This window comes from Tinamus guttatus, unplaced genomic scaffold (genome assembly GCF_059628265.1).
Source record: "Tinamus guttatus ecotype Peru unplaced genomic scaffold, ASM5962826v1 Tinamus_guttatus_pri_ptg001272l, whole genome shotgun sequence".
Classification (NCBI taxonomy): domain Eukaryota; kingdom Metazoa; phylum Chordata; class Aves; order Tinamiformes; family Tinamidae; genus Tinamus; species Tinamus guttatus.
Genome location: NW_028289806.1, coordinates 742401 through 762623, shown reverse-complemented (window position 1 = coordinate 762623; position 20223 = coordinate 742401). Strand labels below are relative to the sequence as shown.

Below are 20223 nucleotides of genomic sequence, written 5' to 3'. Positions count from 1 at the left end.
TTCATATTTAATTAAGAAAAACTGTGGGAGTATTTTAAACATTGTGTCTCAGTCACTCAGGAAGCACCATCTACAATCCACCCACAAGATTCCCCATCACCTGAAGGTTATTCCTTCCCTGGAATATTCCATTTACTCTGTCTCTGAAGTTGACAGTAAATTTTTTCACATGGGAAGTACAGAGAAATCTTTAAGGGTATCTGATAATTAAATAGAAGAGTGATCTTAAGCAACCTGCTCCAATGAGCAGTTCAGAGAACAAAGTCTAAAATCCACTAGAGTCTGAGCCTGACAGGCACCCAGGGCGAGAGGGCCTAAGCACCTTTGAGGCCGATCAGTGACTGGAAAAAAAAGACAAAATGATTTTCCATTCTCAGAAGCAGCAGCCTTTAGGTCCCGAGTTAAGGTGAGTTAGCACCTGTCTGGGCCAGGCTGGGGGACGCTAACACACGCTCAGAGCAGAAGGGCCTGGCAGCAGAGACCGGCGCATCCAGAGATTGACTAGCTAATTCCTGTTGTGCCACTTACATTTGTCCATACCCTGTTCCTTCCTCCTCCTCCAGGCCACAGATTCAGTCTCCCTCTTGCTGCTGCCACCTCCTACTTTTTTCCAGGATTAACCAGCAGCCTTTCCCCTCTGTCTTCTGGAATTGCAGCAGTGGGGGCTCCTTTCTCTATATAATCCCTCCTGCACCGCCTCCTTCCAGCTGCGCTCCTCTGTCTAGCTCTACGTGACAGCCTGGGGATCTTAATCTCCTCTTTGTGCAAAAAACAATACATTGACCAAAATCACGATGCACTCACTCTGCTTAATCATGCTGAGGATGATTTATTTTCCATGGCGGCTACGGATACTCCAACATCCATAATAAATTGCAAACTTTCAATTAGACAGACTCCAATTTTGGGAAAGTACCAAAATACTCTGAGCTTTGAATTCTGAAACTTCTGCCGTTTTGTCAGACCATGTTGGTAGTAACTTTTGACTGCAACTTACAATAAAAGATTATTCCGACAAAGCTGTTTACAGAAATTTCTACTGAAAAGGTAAAAATATAAACCTGATTAAGAAAGAAAGAACTTAAAGCTCTTAAATTATGTTCAGCACAAGCAGGCTGACCTTTACATACTTACATGGAATGGTTCTCAAATAGAGATTGTCTCTGATCACTTGCTGCAGTTTATGGTCTACTGAGCCTTTCTGGAACTGCAGGCTCAAGTAGTGACGCAAATCTTTGTTGATGACTTTTCCTAAAAAAAAGAAAACACACACACACGAATAAAAGAAATGCTGTGCAGATGCAATTCTTGTGCTAAATGTGTGTATATATATATATATATATATATATATATATGTGTGTGTGTGTGTGTGTGTATATATATAAATTATTTCATTCTAATAGTAAAATTTTAATACTTAAAAATAGCAATATGGAGGCAAAAGGATTTCTAACCACCTTACATTTATATGTTAAAATCTAGTTAAGGCAAGGGAAAACATTTTGACATTCGTCAAGTTTCCTGCCATAATAATGAAAAAACAGATGGAGTTAGTACATTACAGAGAGCTGCTACTTGCAGAGTATTAGCAGCTCTCAACTCTCTTTGTGAAAATTGATGATATAGGACAAAAATCAGTGTTAACAGCACAAGACTGAACAACAATACAGTGCATGGTCTAGTAAGCAAACACAGGCAGCAAAACTGAACTGTGTTACAGAGTATAAATTTATGCTACCGGCTTTGTAACTGTTTCATATGTGGGCTGCAAAGAAAATCTCTTAATATTTTGATATCTGACTACAGAGATGCTCATTTACTTACATGTTCACCATTTAAGAAATTGGTACTTTTCGCTTAACTATTAAATCCAGACATCTTGTTCCAAATTCTGTTTAGATCTTTTTTCCCTATTTAGCGCTTTGCTATGCAAGCTTTTGTGCTCCTAATTTCTAAATGTTCAGTTTGCACGTGCAGGGTGCACTGGATGTTACCCTGGATGCGTAACATTTAACTGCAGGTCCAAATCTGGATCTGTGCATTTTCCTTGTTCCCCAGGTTTATAGATTGTTTTTCCTGCAGTAGAAGCTAAATCGTTGCCTGTCCCCAGAGCTCTGTCCTGAGCGAGATGGGGCTTATGTAACTCCCAGCACATACAGCAACCCCAAGCAAATGTGCAGCACTATTGCACAGACCACTAAAATGCGAGTGAGCCAATTTTGATAGCGTTCAGTGAATGTTTCACAAGACTTTTAGGCATCTATTAGGAAATTTCACAGCCATTTGTGTTCCTCCTATCTGTGGTCTTGTTCATTAAATGCCCATAACTGATCACCAAGAAAAACACAGCAATATTATAACAATACTCCATAAGCTGTGCCCTGTAAAGGATTTCTTATGGAAATAGTTAATCTGTTGTAAACTATCTGGAAACGGATGAAATTCCTTACGTGAACTATACCTAGGCTTGTAGAAAATAAAATATTGTTTGCAAAGCCTTCCTCATGTGACACAAGTAGCTCAACGCTACACACCAGCTGGAAAACTAAATATGAGAGTTACCACTAGCAGAAAACATGCATATGTTCGAACAGCTGCAGGCAAGAAAACAAGGTAAAACCTCTTATATAAAGGGATATTTTGAAAATAGATTGTTTTTGCACCCACATAGCAATGCTTTTGCAATAAAGCAAGCCAAGTCATTAATTATGCTTAGAATTTAATTAAGCCAATCCTTTTTCCATAGGATCTTTTTTATAAAGATGTCCTCAGTGGTTAATGAAAAAAAAGAAAAAATAAATATCAACATATGTAGTGCTAAGATGTGCTAAAACCCCAAAATCATTTACACAGATTGTTTTGTATAGATAGCTATAGTTGGGTGAGCAGAGCAATAAAGTGATTTTTATGCATAACTAACAACTAATCTCAATATCTTCTAAGATGAATTGTGAAAATATTCCTGAAGTGTTTTGAAGCGAAGAGTTAAAATACAAAATCTATTAGCAAATTAAATGTCTTGAAAGACATAACATTGCTTCAAACTATAATGACATGCAGTAATACTCTCTATTCCATCCTAGGAACAGAACTTCAAATAGGCACCTGAACTCAATCTTTTGTAACACTGCAGTCTGCTGTCTAGATCTTATAAAACGAAAACATTTTCTTTGCAAAAACCCGCATTAGAGAGGAGCTCTCTACAATTATTCCTGTGTGATACTTCTGTCAGGTATCATTAGCAAATCTGTCACATCACTAGACATCCATTGCCCCGTCAGCACACAAATAACTGAGCTCGAGTCCTTCATCCTTCTGACAGAGGGTACAAACAGTCGTTGATGCCCTGCCGTCCCCCCAGATGGGGCATTAAACAGCGTTCAGCGACCCCGATGCACTGGAGTTTCCTCCTCGAGCAGAACACACAGGGAGAAAGGGAGAAAGACTCTCAGTTCAGAAAGGAAATCAGTTCAGAAATCAGTTCAGAAAGGAAATTTAACGAAACCGTCGCCGGAGTGATTCTCACAGGACTCACCAAGACCCTCAGAGCACCCTAGGGAACAAAATCAGTCTTAATACGAAGGTCATCTGCACCTTAAAACCAAGGTAACTGCACTATTATGAAATGTTGAATCTGTAAAAAATAATATCCTTTCCACCACTATTAACCAGTGGCGGTAGCACAGGTGTTTTATTATTTTATATAATGTGCATATTTATGTGTGTATTTATGTTGCTGACCTTCAAAGAAAAGGATGAAAAATATGAAAAAGATAATTATAGAAAAGCTATAACTGGCTTTGCAACATTAATCATGAACGCATATTGGAAAATACATCTAAAGTATAGGGAAAAATGCAATATTCACACACCTATCCATTCAAAAAAATAACTTCCCTAAAGAATTGAAAACCAAACTTGCAAATTTGAACAATTCTGTCTTAAAAATCTTCAGCATTTTCCTGTTCCATTTCCCTTTTTTATGTACTCACAAATACTACTAAGACACTGACAACTGTGTAGGTCTTAAAATAACTACCCCTTTCAGGGTAGACAGCCACCTTAACTGCATCTCTCAACCAAGGTCTTACTTAGCATTGTTCATTAACGGTCAACCACCTTCCAATTATCACTCTCTTTCAGCCAATTGAAATGCTGGAATGTTGGAACATATTCAAGAGTGAAACCAGGCGAGATTATCTCTTTACATAGGTATGCACTGACCCAAAGCAAAAACCAGCCGCCCACCCCTGCCCCAAGCCCCACCAGCCCCAGGAACAAGGATCACGCGTCCAGTGCTGAACACTAGTCTTCTCTGAACGCAGTCCATTCTCCACCTTCATTTCGTGCTGCCATCTATTAATGGTTTAATTAAAGGATTCTCCAGGGTCAGGAAGGTGCTGAATTTTAACCCTCAGCAGTTCTATAAGTGATTAAGTAACTGCCCTTACGCGGGTGGGTGAGCGGCGCGTCCCCCGGCCACGCGGCTCCCCGCGCTGCGCGTTCCCGCTGCGGCCGTCGCGAGCGGCTCTTCCACAGCCCTGCGTTTGCTTCCTGCAGCATCACGAGCAGAACACGGCACGCAGCACGAAAACAAATGGTGGAATCTCTAGCAAGAAAAATATTTGCCATTTGTTACTAAAAATTACCTTATTGCTTGTAGGCAAGGTGGTTTCTCAATATTAAAAAAACGTTTTACCACTCAAACGGTCCATCCATCTCCCTGTCAAAACCAGATCTATACCATTTCACTTTAACAACACAAGCATATTTCACTTAGGCAGATGAATGACTGTTCAACTAAGTTTGTATTGCTAAATGTAGGAAAACTTTGGCAAGAGGTAAAAAACTGTAATAAACAGAGTTAGAGATCCACATATTCACTGACTTTCCTCTATTCATGCTATAAAACTTAAAAGTTCACAAAGACAATCTTGTTGCAACAAATACAATGCTATTATAAAAAAACACTTTCAACAAATACCAATTCAGTCAAAAAAGTAAACACAAAACTGTTGATAAGAATATGCTGACATTAAAGGACTAATCTTACCACTAAAAACCTTAAAGATTGATCTGCCTTCTAAGACCATAGACACTAAATTGAAAATTGAAAGGACTGCCCAGGGAAAGCTGAAGAAAGTCAAAACAAAATGCTAGAAAGAGAAATAAGATGGAAGGCCACCTAGAGAACAGCATGAATTAGAAAGCAGAAAAATAAAGTAATAGTTAAGATGCTTTAGGCAATGTCTAGAGCTTACTCTTACACACCAAAAAAAAAAAAAACCCTTATTCCTCCCTTTCCAAACTGAACATGCTTCTTTACAGCATCTCTTTTACATAGGTTTTAATGAAGACCTCATGTATCAAGCTCTGAAACACCCCAAAACATTTAGAATCCTGTTTGTTCTCTTGTTGAACTGTCCCTTAAGGACGATGCACGAAGCTCAGGAACCATTTGAGATGAGTAATGCACTTTATAGCATGCAGATTCTCCAAGACAAATAGGCACAAGTCTCTTGTTTCCTGATTTACTTTAAATTGGCCACAAAAGCACTATCTAAATGAGGATACGCACACACACTGCAGCTCAGTAAGGAGAGCTAAGACCCGAGTCTTTTGAGACAAGTCTTTTGGGACTTGAGCCTACAGCAAAATAAATTACTGTGAGGCGCAGCTACAAGTTTGATCAAAATGCGAGTAAACAGGTGCCAAAGCACTTATTTCCTTTTAAATTTTAGGTGTGTCAGTTGCCTGAGTCTATAACTATACTTCAACATGAAAAAGTCTGTTTCTAAACAGCAATGTTGGCAAAATGGCAATTGCAAGTTCAGCAATTTGAGGTGTGTCATGCAAGCATGCAAATACATTTTAAGAGACTTATTCAACCTGTAAAAGATTTTATTTTACTGCCAAACAGTGTCATAGCAAAGACTTTCACAAGCCCTTGATGGCAATGCTGCTGAGCCATTAAGCATTTGATAGATATTTCCTCCCAAATCACTTTGAAGACCATATTTATATGGTCTTTAGACTCTCCCTCTGATTTTGACCCACATTTCCCTACAGACAGACCCAGGTGACAACCCTCTAAAGGAATGATGCTCCAAAGCTTGCATGTCAGCAGCCCCTAGAAATGACATTTCTAGGCTAATGGCAGCTGCTGTGTTTGCTCGGACAGCAGCAGGCCAGTAGGCTGGTACTTCCAGAGAGATCCATACAGAAGTCATGTTCTCCGGCAAATCTAATCCTACTAAAGGGAAAACACAAGTCTTCCCTCCCCTGAACACACGTGGTGGCACAGATAAGGAGAATGGTGCCTTCCGTATTGAAGGCACGTCTGCTGAAGAGCCGAGAACTGCCCGTTTCAGATTTAGAGACAGTGGCACGTCATTAAAATACTAGTTGCAGGTTATGGCTGAGTATCAGATATTGCAAATGTTTTCAGTTTGTGGAAAATCAGGTATCTCTGGAAACACAACACATTGTCTCACTGACACCTCCATTATTCTAAATATAGAAGGGGAACTTCTTCCAGCAACAGCAGGAATACTCCAACCAGGGAAAGATACTGAAATTATTCCAAGCTCTTACAAGACTTGCCATCTCATTCCATTTTATCAGGTGGGCCCTAGTAACATCTTCAGTTCTGATTCAAAGTTAATGCATACTTTTGCACGCCATAGTTTCAGCACAACTTGGGAGCAGCTTGCTCCCTGGGAGCAGTGTTACCACACCACAAGTGCTAGGAGGGCACAAAAGCTGATCTGCGAATGTCGGGCTGAAGCAGGCATTTTTACTGACACGACCAAATGAGGAGCGTCAGCCTGACGATGTGTGGAAAATGCTTTGTGAAAAGCCAAGGGGATCATTGCCTCGCACCGGGCAGCAGCGCCGCAGCCTGGGGCTGGAAAAACCCCGGGCTCCGCTCACCCTGCTCCAACCCAGGCGGAACCAGAGCCCAGCGCTGTCCCCAAGCACCAGCACCCGGCCGTCCTCACCCTTCTCCATGTGGGCAGTCCCCGTCCCAGTGCTCTGCTCGCGCCGGAGGCCTGGCCTGGGATGAAGGAAGCGCGTGCTCCATGGGGAGGTGGGGCGAGGGAGGAGGAGGAGAGCGGGAGGAAGGGCAGGGAGAGGCCTGGCAGAAGGAGCCATCCTGGGCGGCCCTGCCCACGCGGAGGGCAGGAGGCCGGGCCCTGCCCGCGGCCGCTCCTGCGCACCCGGGTACTGCGACCTCCCGCGGGGCTCGAGCGCCCTTCACACGGCGGGAAAGGCCTGCCAGGCCGGCGCCTCTCCTCCTTGGAACGCAAAGCTCACGCACGGACATGCACGGCCCCGCACGGCCCCGCAAGGCTCCGCACGGCCCCGCACGGCCCCGCAGGCCTCACGCCCTGCGCGAGGAGGCGCCGCGTGGCAGGGCCTGCTCGGCTGTGTCCTACTGCCACCTCCTGGGGCAGCCGCCGCCTCCAGCTCTGCCATCTGCCTCCCTGCCTTCAAAGGCAGGCGCAATAATAATAATAACGACAGAACACACGCGGCACTGTCTTTCTGCTTTGATTTGCTGCTGGAGGTAGTGAATTTCTGCAAAGGAGACAGATTACACAATGTCACATCCAGAGAAACATCCCTTGCTCTATTTACAGCAGTGAGTGGTGATAAAACTGAGCACCAACGAATTCGTTACAACTCCAGACACAGAATGAATCCGAGTAAAAAAATACAGTGGTTTATAGACAAATGTTGAGGTACATCGAAGCTCTAATCCCAGTTTAGCTGTGCCAGGGCATCGAACACACATTGAGGGCTAGGACAACAGCTAAATGACTTTGCTTAAAAGCAGTGAATGAAAATAGGAATTATCTAGGTCAATCAAGTAGAAAACATTTCCTATTTAATTAAAAGTGGGTTATTATACATGAAGCAAGATTAGCTGTGACTTAACTACGCAAAGCCATCTAAAGAAACATCCAGCTACACAAAACAGATATATTTCAGTAAGAGACCAAAGTTATAATTAGCATGCAAGGCATTAACTTCACAATATTCATCAGCAATTACTCCCAGATTATAATTTAACATGAGTTGCAGAATTGAATATATGCACTCACTTAGTAAAATAAATCTTTCCTACAAAAACTGGCAAAAGAATCACACTGTTCCCCCCCCCAAAAAAAAAAAAAAAACTCATTTTTTGTTTGGTATGGAAAGCAAAACTGTAGCAGCAGCCTCTGGTATTTATACAACAATGTCACACATCTAGCAAACATACAGTTACATTTCCAGTACAACAAGAAACATGTGGGAGGTTAAAATTACTTCAATTATGCAAGAAGCAGAAGGCAGAATTCCGAGAACGGCCTGACCCAGGCAGCAGGTGACTGCGGGGCAGAACGATAGACACGTTACTGCGGGAAAGGATCTATTCCGTCCTGCAAAAAGAAGCGCAGAGATGGGACTGCAGCATTTTACACTGTGCATGCATCAGTGCTGCATATTTGCAACCTTCGCACGTGTTGATAGCCAGAACTTGGTACGGAGATTGATTTGGGAACTGGCGTGGAAAGCACACCCTGGCCTGGGTACAAGCTGATCTCCAATCCAAGTTTTATTTGGCCTGTTTTATTCACAAGTGCTTAAAGGTGCAGCCAAATTCACTGCCAGCACAGCACAGCACTGCTTTTTACGAGACAAAACTAGGAAAATCACCATGTTCAGTTCACCAAAGCAAATAAGCAGCTAAACTATCTGGCAGTTACAGGCTGCCTTGGAGTTAGGCAGCTGCACAGAGCTGGAAAGGAAGGAAAAAGCATGAATGAGACTTTTTTGTCAGATTTTGTAAACTGGAGTGCTGGGACACATTCCCCTGGGGCTGCTGCCCGAGTGACTCTCTTGGCCTCTTCTTTGTCTGTTCTTGCCAGGAATTGGACGAATTCTACAGAAACATCCTGGGGACGTACAACAAACTGCAGCGAGGGGCTCAACCTGCAAAGCTGAGTGCGCCATGCTTGTTCAAAGGCTCGATGCGCTAAACAAGAAGCCAGAATGATTATTAAATGAGGACTATTAAGAAATGCAAGTGGCCGGGCTCTCAAAGGAAGCAGAGCCCTGGGAGCACCGCGCGCTCCCCACGGAGCAGCCGGGCGCTACGAGCACACGGCACGGACGGGGCAGCCCACTCGTTTTGCTGATGCCCATCGCTCCTGTACCGCACTAAAGCCAAGGGAGACTCAGGCTGCGCGCAGCTTCTGTGCAACGACAGCAGGCATCTTTTTCAGGTTGCTTTACGTAATGCATTGATAGCAAGAGAGCCTGCATGGCCTAATATCTTAGCTGCCTCCAACCTCAAGGATTTTTAAAATGAAAATCATCTGAATGAAGCAGTTCAGGCTTCTTCTAGCTGTCAGTTTCAAGTACACTCACCTCGGATATAATAACATATTACACACACACAAAAGAACATCAACCATAGTCAGGAAAGTTATGAATGAGTAGGATTTTTTTTTCTAACAATGCCAAGTATTTGGCAACAGCCATTATTTAATAGAATAATGGCAAAGCACAAAGAACTATACAGCTGTTTCTGATATAAGATCAGACACTGAAGGACATATGAGTAGAACTCGAATTATTAAGATAATGAATGGGATTCAAATAGAACACAAACATAACAATTTCCTTCAACTTAACAACAGGGAATGAAAGTGCAGCACAGCTTTCCACAAAAGAACAGCATGACCTTTTATATTGCATATGGAGACTTTTTTCCTTTTTTCTTAAGAAAAAAAAAACCTAACACAATGATGATGAACAGTGCCTACGCATAAAGCATAATAATTATCAGCATAGAAGATGAATTACTCAGAACTATCATCCTAGATTATGAAGCCTGTGACATTACAGATACGCTCCAAACAAGCTGATGTTAAAAGTGTGTGCTTATAAAAATCTGTGTGTGCAGCCTGCAAACATGCTCTAAAATGTAATAATACAAGGCTCTTTCGATAGTATTGTTGACAATATTTTATTAAGGCTTCCTAATTACGCACTCAGTCTCTTGCTGAGTTTTAATCAGTGTGTAATTGGCTATACCTACAGAGGCTCTCTGACATGAGCAATCCTTACGGTTATTACACTCATGCTGAAAAGTCAAATACAGACATGGAGCTATGAAATCAGAATTCTCCATAGCTGCTACAGGTTAGAATAAAACATCAAAAATTCCATAGGAACTTAAGGAAAAATTTCTTAACAGTGAGGGTGCCAGAGCACTGGAACAGGCTGCCCAGAGAGGTTGTGGAGTCTCCTTCTCTGGAGATCTTCAAAACCCGCTTGGATGCAGCCCTGTGCCACGTGCTCCAGGTGACCCTGCGTGTGTAGGGGGTTGGACTAGATGATCTCTAGAGGTCCCTTCCAACCCTAAGCATTCTATGATTCTATGATTCTATAATGCATTTAGCCTGCTCTTAACTGAGCAGAATGCGGACCAGAACACTGCAAGTCAAAGAGAAGCAACACTTGTGCTAAATGTAAAACTTCAAAAGTCTCTATGAAAACTTTATTTTTAATGACTCTTTTTAGTGAAAAAGTATCTGCAGCAATTGCAAAGCTAGTTGAAAAACTGAACCAGGAGCTGCAGGCACACACACAAAAACTAGTAATTCACTGTTCAGCTAGTGTAAATATTTAGCTTATCACACCAGAAAACACACAACACAAAGGCTATAGATTTACACAGCTCAATATTAAAATACACTTAAAGGCATTGCATTTCTCTTGATCTATTTTTCTAGGAGCTAGAACAAAGTTTTCCTTCTTACATTTGCCCGTTTGACCCCAGAAGAGGGTACTGAGACACACCAGGCAGCACTGGTTTTCGTCAGTGCCACCACGGCCTGTTTTCCAGCAAACCTCCCTCCCTTCCCTCCAGCTTGCGGGCACCGCTACACTCACTCCCTGACAACGCTCTGCGGAGCCGGCAGGGCAACCGCAGCGCTCCGCAAGGCACAGTTAGCATGGCAGAACCGAACGGAACACACTCAGCGCTCCAACCTCTGCCCTAACATTGAGGCCTTTGCTGCTTCCCCGCGGCATCGCCACGCTCAGCGAGCGCCGGTGAAACAGCCCATCCCAGTAAGGGACTGCAGAGGGCACATTTACACGTTCACCTATTTTCCTGCATGGCAGAGCTGTCCATCTTCATGTTGCAGGAACACAGCACCAGGTTTGCACGCTGATGTGCACGTAACGCAGCACTCCCCGTTGCTTAAGCCGCAGGAAGCTCGATCAAGTGACACATTTCAGTCATATTCCCAGAGAAATGCCCTTGCAGCTGTTCTCCCAGTTAGATAAACATCTTAATCTGCTTGGATCATGACATTATTTTCAGGCAGAAGGGTACATGTTCCCAAGCCAAGACTGGGTCTTTTAATGTTCCTAGATGCATTAGCCTAGACTAGAACTTATTCAAATACTATACAGGCTTATTTTTAGCCTACTTTTCATAGGAATCAAGACCTGCAATCACATCGTGTATAATTTCTAGGCCCACTAGCCCATTTCAGCCTTGAGTTAGACAACTGCATTCCTATTCTCATGAACACAAATCGAACGTCTTCAGTTACTAACCAACATGGGCAAGAGAAAAAGCTTAAAGTCATCTAGCTAAGCTCATGAGTGGAAGTCCAAGGTCTTTCATTACCAAATCCCTAAATATAGGTTTTCAAAGACACAACAGCAAATGTTCTAATGTCAGATCCATTTCAAACATCTCAGCATCACACAATGTTTTAAAATATAGCAATTTTCTTCAAAGAAGTTCAGTTCCAAATGTTAGCTAATGCTGAAATGCAATCTGTATGCTTTTTTGGGCAAACGGTTGGGCTACAGATTTGCTCTTTTACCACAAAAAGCCTACACGCACAGTTCGGCTTTGTACACTGGGATTACATTGACCAGGAAAAACGAAGGAGCCATCAGGGACTGCAGCCAAACGCAGACATTCATCTTGCTCAGATTCCTCTGCCTCCCATTTCCACTCGCTGCCCAGTGCTCACTCACCATAGTGGAGCAGAACCATTTTTACATACCTTTCAAAAGGCCAGAGAGAGCGGTCACTTTATTTTCTATTCACTTGATTCCGGGTTTTCCTTTGTTCTAAACTCTAACCCATTTTTACGGCATATAGTCTTCTACCCAAATACCATAGCACTGAGCAACAAACTTCAATTATTGCTTTAGACTGCTTTAAGTGAAGATGTCCTGGACTCCTGGCTTCTCTGCAGTACACCCCCGAGCTCCCAGTTATGACAGGGACCCCATCACTAATTCAGAAAGAAACCATTTCTGCCCCAAGGAAGAGTCATTCGATAATTTTTATTAAATAATTGAAGCTTTCCAAACAGGCTCCTCAAGGAATTCAGGAAATCCCAACACTGCAAAGCCACAAGCTGTGACATTCCCTGAAGATAAATCATGCTATCCCAGAGAGGCAGCTCAGTAATAAATCCAACTTTCAGAAAGCATAGCTGTGTTTCACCTTGTTCTCGAGGATTCCCAGGAAGTTCAAGTATCAAAATCAGAGTTCTACGTCAGCACTCCTCTGCACTAAATGAACAAACATGCAAGGGTCCAGGTATACTGATTAGAGACCAAAAGTCTGAACATTTAATTAAAAAATGAAACAAAAAAATAAAGCAACAACAAAACCCACCAAAAGCTCTAAAGCTCCTTCTGCAATATGTACACTCAGCAAAATCCCTGTAACTCCACATGTGCATTGGCCATGACTAATATTAATGCATGACTCTCAGATTTCACATGGCATTTCTGAACTGAGAGAAGCATTCTCTAGTCTGCTGCGATAGCTAAGAATCGAGGGCACACAAAAGTGAAAAAATATGTGGGCAAGCACTGCAATTCTTCAGGTAAGAAATGGAGAGTTTCTACTGAAAAAAGCTCCTTCACTGAGAAAAACTCCAGAGGACAGTATATGAGAAATGCACAGGTAACGAGAGCGCTGCAAAGTATTTCTCACAGCTTGTATAATCAGTGTTGCCCCTCTCCCCTTTTATGTGGACATCAGTGAAAGGAGCCAAGTTTATGTTTCTCATAGGTTTTTCCAACATCCTTTCAACTGCATTCAACACATTCAACAAAGGCAAGTTTGTTGCAGAAAAGTGAAAATGCTGATGTTTTGGAGGTCTGGTATAAACGGCACGGCAGCTTTCAGGATTGCTGAAGTTGTATCAGGCTGTATTTATGATGTTAAATTTCCTTATGTGTTACATTTGTCACCACGTAACATGAAAAAACAAAGGAATTACTGTTTTCTCTTGCACAGCATACCCTGCTGTTCCATCGCTATTCATTTAATAAGATTTACTTTCTGTTATGGCACCTAGGATTTTCAGTTAAACAGGAAATATTGTTTTTTTCCCAGAAGAGTAAGTATGAAGAGCAAGGCAGAGCAGAAAGCAGCTGCTTGGCTTTTTAGATCCTATCACCTTGTAGCGAAGCACGGAGCAAACCAACGAAGGACACGCTGCCAGCCTGGGCTGAGGAAACCCCACTGCAGAGCACGGCGCGGGCACGGCAGCTGCCCCGGCGTCACCATGCGGAGGGTGCTGCTTCCGGCACAGCGGAGCAAGCAGTAAATCACTGCTGCCGCCTGCCTCTTCCTGCGGGAAGCTGTGGCTGGTCGCGAGAGCGCGCGGCAGCGGCTGCCCGCGCCCCTCCGCGTTGGGCCTGTTAAACCATCCCTGCTAAGGGAAGGCAGCCGAGGCAGACACTCCTTAGGGCTCCTTACGCCACGGGGGAGGCAAGGTGGGACAGAGCCTGGGCGTCAGGAACTGCTGCAGCTGGTGCTGCAAGATCCCATCTGCTGCTCCTCTGAATCTCCAGGGAACGCAGGCAGCTTCTGCAAGTCCAGTGTGAGTTTTTATACCTCTAGCTGGAGCCCTTGAGAGCCACTGCACAGACACAGAAGGTAGCAATAAGGAGGTATTTGGCAGTATTTAAAACAGTCTTTCCTGAAACAAAACTCTTGCTCGTGCTTAAAAAATGTTATGTTTGCAATATTACATAAAAAGTCCCTTTAAGAAAGGAACATAAATCTTTAAAAGTACCAACTGAGTCTAACACGTTATTACTACCCCTATTCTGCTAGTTTCAATGGCGGCAAAAGCCACGCAGGGACAAACCCAAGCATCGGGGTGAAGCAACGCACCGCGGCCGAGCTCGGCACCCGCCAGCGGCCCTGAAACCGCAGCCACTCCAAGCAGCAAGGATGGGAAGAACGGGATGAGCTCATTTCAGCTGGCTCAATAATTTATAACAGATGATGCATCTTTGATTTAAAAGCACTTGACAAGAATAGACTAACAGCGTAAGGCTCCACAAATTAGCCTGACAGGTATGGACACGGGATGTTTTCACAGAGGGTTCATGTATACATTTTCCCAGAAGAATTCAATGTTCACAAAAAGAGCTTCCCGGCTTCTGTGCTGCTTTGTGCAGCAACAGGTCTATATAGCAAAATGTTCAGTGACAGGGGGTTTTAACAAGATATCATCAACCTAACTTAAAATGCAATTACAAAGCTACCCGTTTGCAGCAGACATTCAGGCAATCTAATATTTTAGCAGATGAGTCTGCACTGATGTGTAGGCTTCATTAGGCTTCAAATGGTTACACTTCCTATTATAAGCAATTTCTCAGAATTTATTTCTACAGTGATGCAAGCAGAGTATCTGTAACATGAAGTAGGAATCTTCATGAAGTAGGAAATCAAGATTCCCAATCTGAACTGAGTATTAAAGTACAAAAACTAATCTAGAGAGTTGATACAATATAGGAAGGAGGTTATGTCTCTGAATTCATCATAATAGAAATAAAATTGAATGAGCCCAATCTATCATTATACAGGATCTTGTTATTTGGATGTTTACGGTACTAACACGGTTTAAGTGCAAGTGCGATAAAAGCCAAACAAATAAGAAGGAAGCAAACACATGGGTGGTTAAGAGCCATCCTGAGCCTTAATTACGAACCAGAGCCCCTTGGCTGCCGGCTCTGGCCGCCGCAGTGCGGAAGCCGGGGATGAAGCTCGTCCTGCTAAAACCCTCCTCCTCCCACCAGCTAGACGCCTCCACCAGCATCAGCCTTCTGCAAGGCCAGCAAACACACGCAGAAAACGGAAACGCAAAGGGAACGATAGACTTAGCAATTTAAAGGATATCCGTGACCCTATGCCGTGTGCTGGAGCAGGGGGTTGGACCGGATGATCTCTAGAGGTCCCTTCCAACCTCAGCCATCCCGGGATTCTGTGATATGTGGAGAGAGGCCTTTAAAGACCAGGGCAAAGCCTGCCCTGTAACAACGGTGGTCATTGCAAGGTTGCTAGAGTAAAATTCTACTGTTATAGGAATAACCAGATTCCCCCAGATGTGTTTCGTGCCATAGAACTTCCTGGAAACAAGTAATTATGGGCTAATTAATCAGGAGATGCATCTCCATTTTCCAGACAGTAATTCCTTTGAAGTACGCTTGGTAACCAGTACAATCCCACTTCGTTGTTTTCCGGATGTTGTACAACATGTAAATGTTTCTGCCATCTGACAAGGAACAGGATTTCACAGGAAATGATAAAGCGTCTCAGAATACAATTAATTTAGACCATTTCCGTGGGCACAAACTTGCTGTCTACATAAACGCCAAAGTCCTGGATTCAGGTTCTTCAAGGAAATTATTGCCAGGCTTATGGAAACATTTTTAGGTTGAAACATAATGTAACCTCATTATTTGATAATCTCATATTTTCTTGAAATATAAGAAATAACGCAAAAATACAACACAGTAAGAAATAGTACAGGCAGTAGAAAAATAATTGCACAGCCTGTTGACAGAGCTTAAATAAACTGCATAAAAAAGAGCTAAACAATTTTATCTGATGAATAACTTATTTTCAGAAAAGAACCATTAAACAAACATACAAGCAAAAAAAATCAACCAAGCACATCCTCCACTCAACAGCTTTTCCTTTTTAGGACCATCTCAGACCTTTGAGCACCAAGTCTGATTCAGCTTAAATCTGCACCTACGGAAACTTCCAGGTCGACCATGCAGAGCACAAGGTACTCAATATGTGCAATCCACAAAGCTGCACTGTCAAAACATGGGTTAATTTCAGCATTTAAGTTCAAAATCTAGCGAGGGAGGAAGGGAGGATGATACTCACAGTCCTGCACATACCCATGCATTTCTCTAATGAGAAAATAAAGCCACTGAGAAAGAACAAAAAACCCTATTTCAGAGAACAAAATTTTATAACAATAGCCACAAATTTACTAAACTATAGAGCCAGCAGGTGATAACCATCTCAATGTTTCTCCTTTACACCTAAAGACACAAAACAGCAACTCCATTGCAATAATTTGAACTTTAAATGGCTGCCTGCAATTACAGTTCTTTGCTTTACTAGTTTAGACTAAACGTCTTTGTAGCGGGTAAAAAAAATACAGTCCTAAATTATTTTTCTTTACTGACAGTTCATGGTTCAAATGTTCACAGCTCAGATGAAAGAAATGGTATGTTTTTACTACAAAAGGGTTAAGGACTTCTGTGTCAGCTCAGCTGACCTTGGGGTGACTTACAAGAGTGAGCTCTTCAGTAACACAGATGGTGCACTTGATTTTGCCAGTATTTGAAGTTTAGAAAATGCTTTTTTATCATTCTTATTTCTCCATGCTGTGTTTACTGTTTTACACATGCCTCTGCCAAGGAATTGTTAACTAATCACTATGAGATTTGTTTTCTTTGTACACAGCTGGGTACTTGGTCCTACAACATCTGCTCCTCAATATTTCTTCTTTTCTGATCTACCTGTAGCAGAAGACACTTACTAAGGATCATTTCAACTTAGGAAGATAATGCCTTTGCTTGAAATAATATGTTATTTGGAGTAACTTTCTCCCAGACTGACTCTCCCTGTGACAGGTTCACGTGCTAGGGAAGCCTCATCTGAGGTTCCTCCATGCGGCTCCTTCCGTGCAGACCGGCCCTGGGCTCCATTCCCAGAGGGAGATGATCAAAACGGGCCAAAGGTGCCTGTCTGCATGGGGAAGAGGATGGGCAAGTTCTCAGTTATGATGGAATTAAATTTCTTTCATAGCTTTAAAACACTTTAGAAACTAGAACTAGTTGAAGCCAAGAGGAAAAGCAAGAGTGCGTCTTCACAGCTGCTTGTCCTTCACATTTTCACTTTCTGCAGACAGTCACAAAAAACGAGGCTATGTCAGTCACGCACAACCACACGGAGATTAACCAACCTAATTTTGAAAGGTCCTCATCATCCACGACCAAATCTGACACAAAAGGCAGCTAACTGCATCACTTCTGGTCACCTTCCAAGCTACCTACTCTCTCTTCTCTAAGCACAATAAAGGACCACAAAACTGATGCATCAGTGGTCACCAAGAACTGATCCCTGAAGAAGGGAAAAAAACAACTGCCCTCCAGAAGACTCCACCCCGACTGTGTGGATGACAATCCCTTATGTTCAGTGCTTAATTGTTATGTGAGTGTCACCAATTGTTCTCAACTTCAAGCTTTCTAAAGTTCTCCCCAAGGTAGGGAGATGTGTAAAGCAAAACAACAACATTTGTATAGAGAGAAAGGGCTGTTCGGTGCCAATAAGGAAGCTCCCCATTTGGAGCACTTAACTCTTGGATTGCGGTGCTGGGAAGCTTGCCAACCATCAACCCTGCCACTGCCTCCAAAGGCTGCGCTCATTTAGACCAGCTTAAAGAGCTCAGTAAATTCAAGACTGACACAGAAATGGAAGTCTCATAAGAAAGCATTTCAAATAAAGAGACAGCTTTGAAGGCGAAGCCAAATCGAATTTCTGTGCTCAACTCACAATCAATCAGAAGGCAGCTATGCACACACAGCCAGCAGGAAAACCAAATACGACCGCACAATAGTTTTTTCCTCTATTTATTGCATCATTCCCTTTTCTGTCATCATTTTCTGACCTAATAGATTCTGGAGTAATCTTCTGGAAATGGCTTAGTGCTCCTAGAACGCAGCGTTTCACAGAGCAGATCTCCTGTTACCTGCATGGCTACTTTTTATCAAAATGCCTCCTCACTCAAGAGTGTGTGCTAGGTACTTGCACACCTACTTTCTCTATACATTTAACACAAATGAACTCAAGATAAAAAGATTGAAAAACAACAACAAGAAAAAAACCTCAGACCTAGATTTTGAATGCTCTTAACAACGCAGTTAAAGAAAAAAAAAATCAAACCAAAAACCCAGATGCATTTGCCAAGAGGCCGCTTCAATAACTGAGGATTTTGGAAAATAAATTTCATGCCCCTCAAGGTGATTCAACAAAGCAGAAATTGATTTAAAACCTTTTTCTCTCTGCTGCATTTCACTCAATATAAGAAAAAAAAAAAACAACAAAACATGGTCAACAGAAAGAACTTCCTCAAGTGAAAGCTCTTTACCCTTCCTCCAGGATGACACTTCACATTACACACCAGGGCTTGATAACTGAATGGAAGAATAGTCTATTTTTAGTAGACTTCTAATTTGAGAGAAGAAAGCAGGGAACTGTTGGTAATTTCAGAATGCTTTAAAACTTCCCTGTGGAAATATTAAGTGCACTTGTGTAAGAATACAGACAGACAAAAAGGTTAATGAAAAACCCACGACCCAGAAGCTCAGGGCTACTGCTGGCCCAGAGAGGCTCCCTGAGGCCTCGTCACACGCGCAGACAAGAGCTGCCATCCGCATCAGTCCTGCTCCACCATGGCTGACAGGGGTCACTTGCAAAATCTGAAACTTTTTTTTTCCCCCAAAAACGAAGTTAAATGAAGTTAGATGAAGAAGATGAAGATAGAAATTTATTCTTTTCAAAATAAAAGATACTGGGAAAACCTGAAAACTCACACAAACCATTTTCAGTCCAAATTAAGCAATGGGATAGTAGGAAGTACTGTATGCTGGGAAACACAAGCGTAAAAAAATGCAAGTGTGAAAACACCCCCATCACCATATGCCTGCACACCAAAGGACAACCCCAAAGTTATCTACATTTATATTAACGTTATCTGCATTTATATTAACGGACTGTAGCTTCACCTAAAATTGCATTTGCACAAGGAACACAGTGGCCACCAAGTAGGAGACAAATTGTGTTCTGCTGCCCTTTGCACCATACTTACTGAGGTAGAAAGATCAGCATGAAAGATTCAGATTAATAAGGGCTCCTCAGCTACCAAAGCTTAGGGAAACATTTTGAGGAACAGGACACTAAGGCTGAATAGAAAAACCCATCTTCTGCCACTTATGCCACTCAATACACCATGATGACAAAGTAGACAGAGATTTATAATCTAAACTCCAGACTCATTCTCAATATACATACTTTACACACAAGTTAGAAGAGATTTCATTAGCTCAGCAAGACACCCATACTTCAAAATATTTTGCACAGAGCAGAATGAAAAGACATAACACACAGTAAGTTCCAAACAACATACAGTCCACTGCAATCATGTGCTGTTTTGATCACCGTTAATTTTAAGCACCCTGCCCTTTTAACTAATTCTTTTAACTACTAGCAGCATCTGCTAATGGTATTAATTAAACTTTTCCAGCAGCTCCACCTCACTAGAGAAAAGTAATTACTCACCACTGTCCTACAGAGAGGGAAACAAAATCCATGGGATTAGGTATTTTTATATTGAGTAAGTAGGACAGAGAGGAAAGCCTGCAATTCCGAGGCAAGTTACTAGAGTTCTTAATTCCACTACGCAAGCAATACTATAAACACTGCACTGAGGGCGGGGGGAAAAGAAAAAAAAAAGGAAAAAAAAAAAAAAAAAGGTTTTCCTGCTGCTCTTAAATAAGCTACAAACTAGATTTTATTAATATACCTGTGTCTAGGTCTGTGGAGGGTATACGTCTTTCTAAGGTTCAGAGAGGCACACAGCACAGGTAAGCTGTTAGACATTTTCTGCATACTTCAACCACCAGTTACATATGTCTGTCAACATTTCACACTTGACAGCTAATATATTTTTAAAATAAATGATTTTTTATTTATAAATATGGCACATTAATGCTTCTATCACAAGCCTTTTCAAGCAAGAAGCATAGCTCTAAGCAACATCTAAAGATCCCAAGACATTAGAATAATTGACATTACTTACTTAT

The 20223-nt window shown here is 42.2% G+C and overlaps 1 protein-coding gene across 4 annotated transcripts in view; it reads right to left on the bottom strand.

Annotated features, from left to right (window-relative positions):
• Window positions 1–20223, bottom strand: part of MAGI3 (membrane associated guanylate kinase, WW and PDZ domain containing 3) — a 61871-nt gene that overhangs the window by 29604 nt on the left and 12044 nt on the right. For all 4 annotated transcript variants that reach the window (XM_088538916.1, XM_088538917.1, XM_088538918.1 and 1 more), the window contains exon 2: window positions 1135–1251. In XM_088538916.1, coding sequence (XP_088395042.1) covers window positions 1135–1251 — 117 coding nt within the window. The remainder of the gene's footprint in view (window positions 1–1134; window positions 1252–20223) is intronic.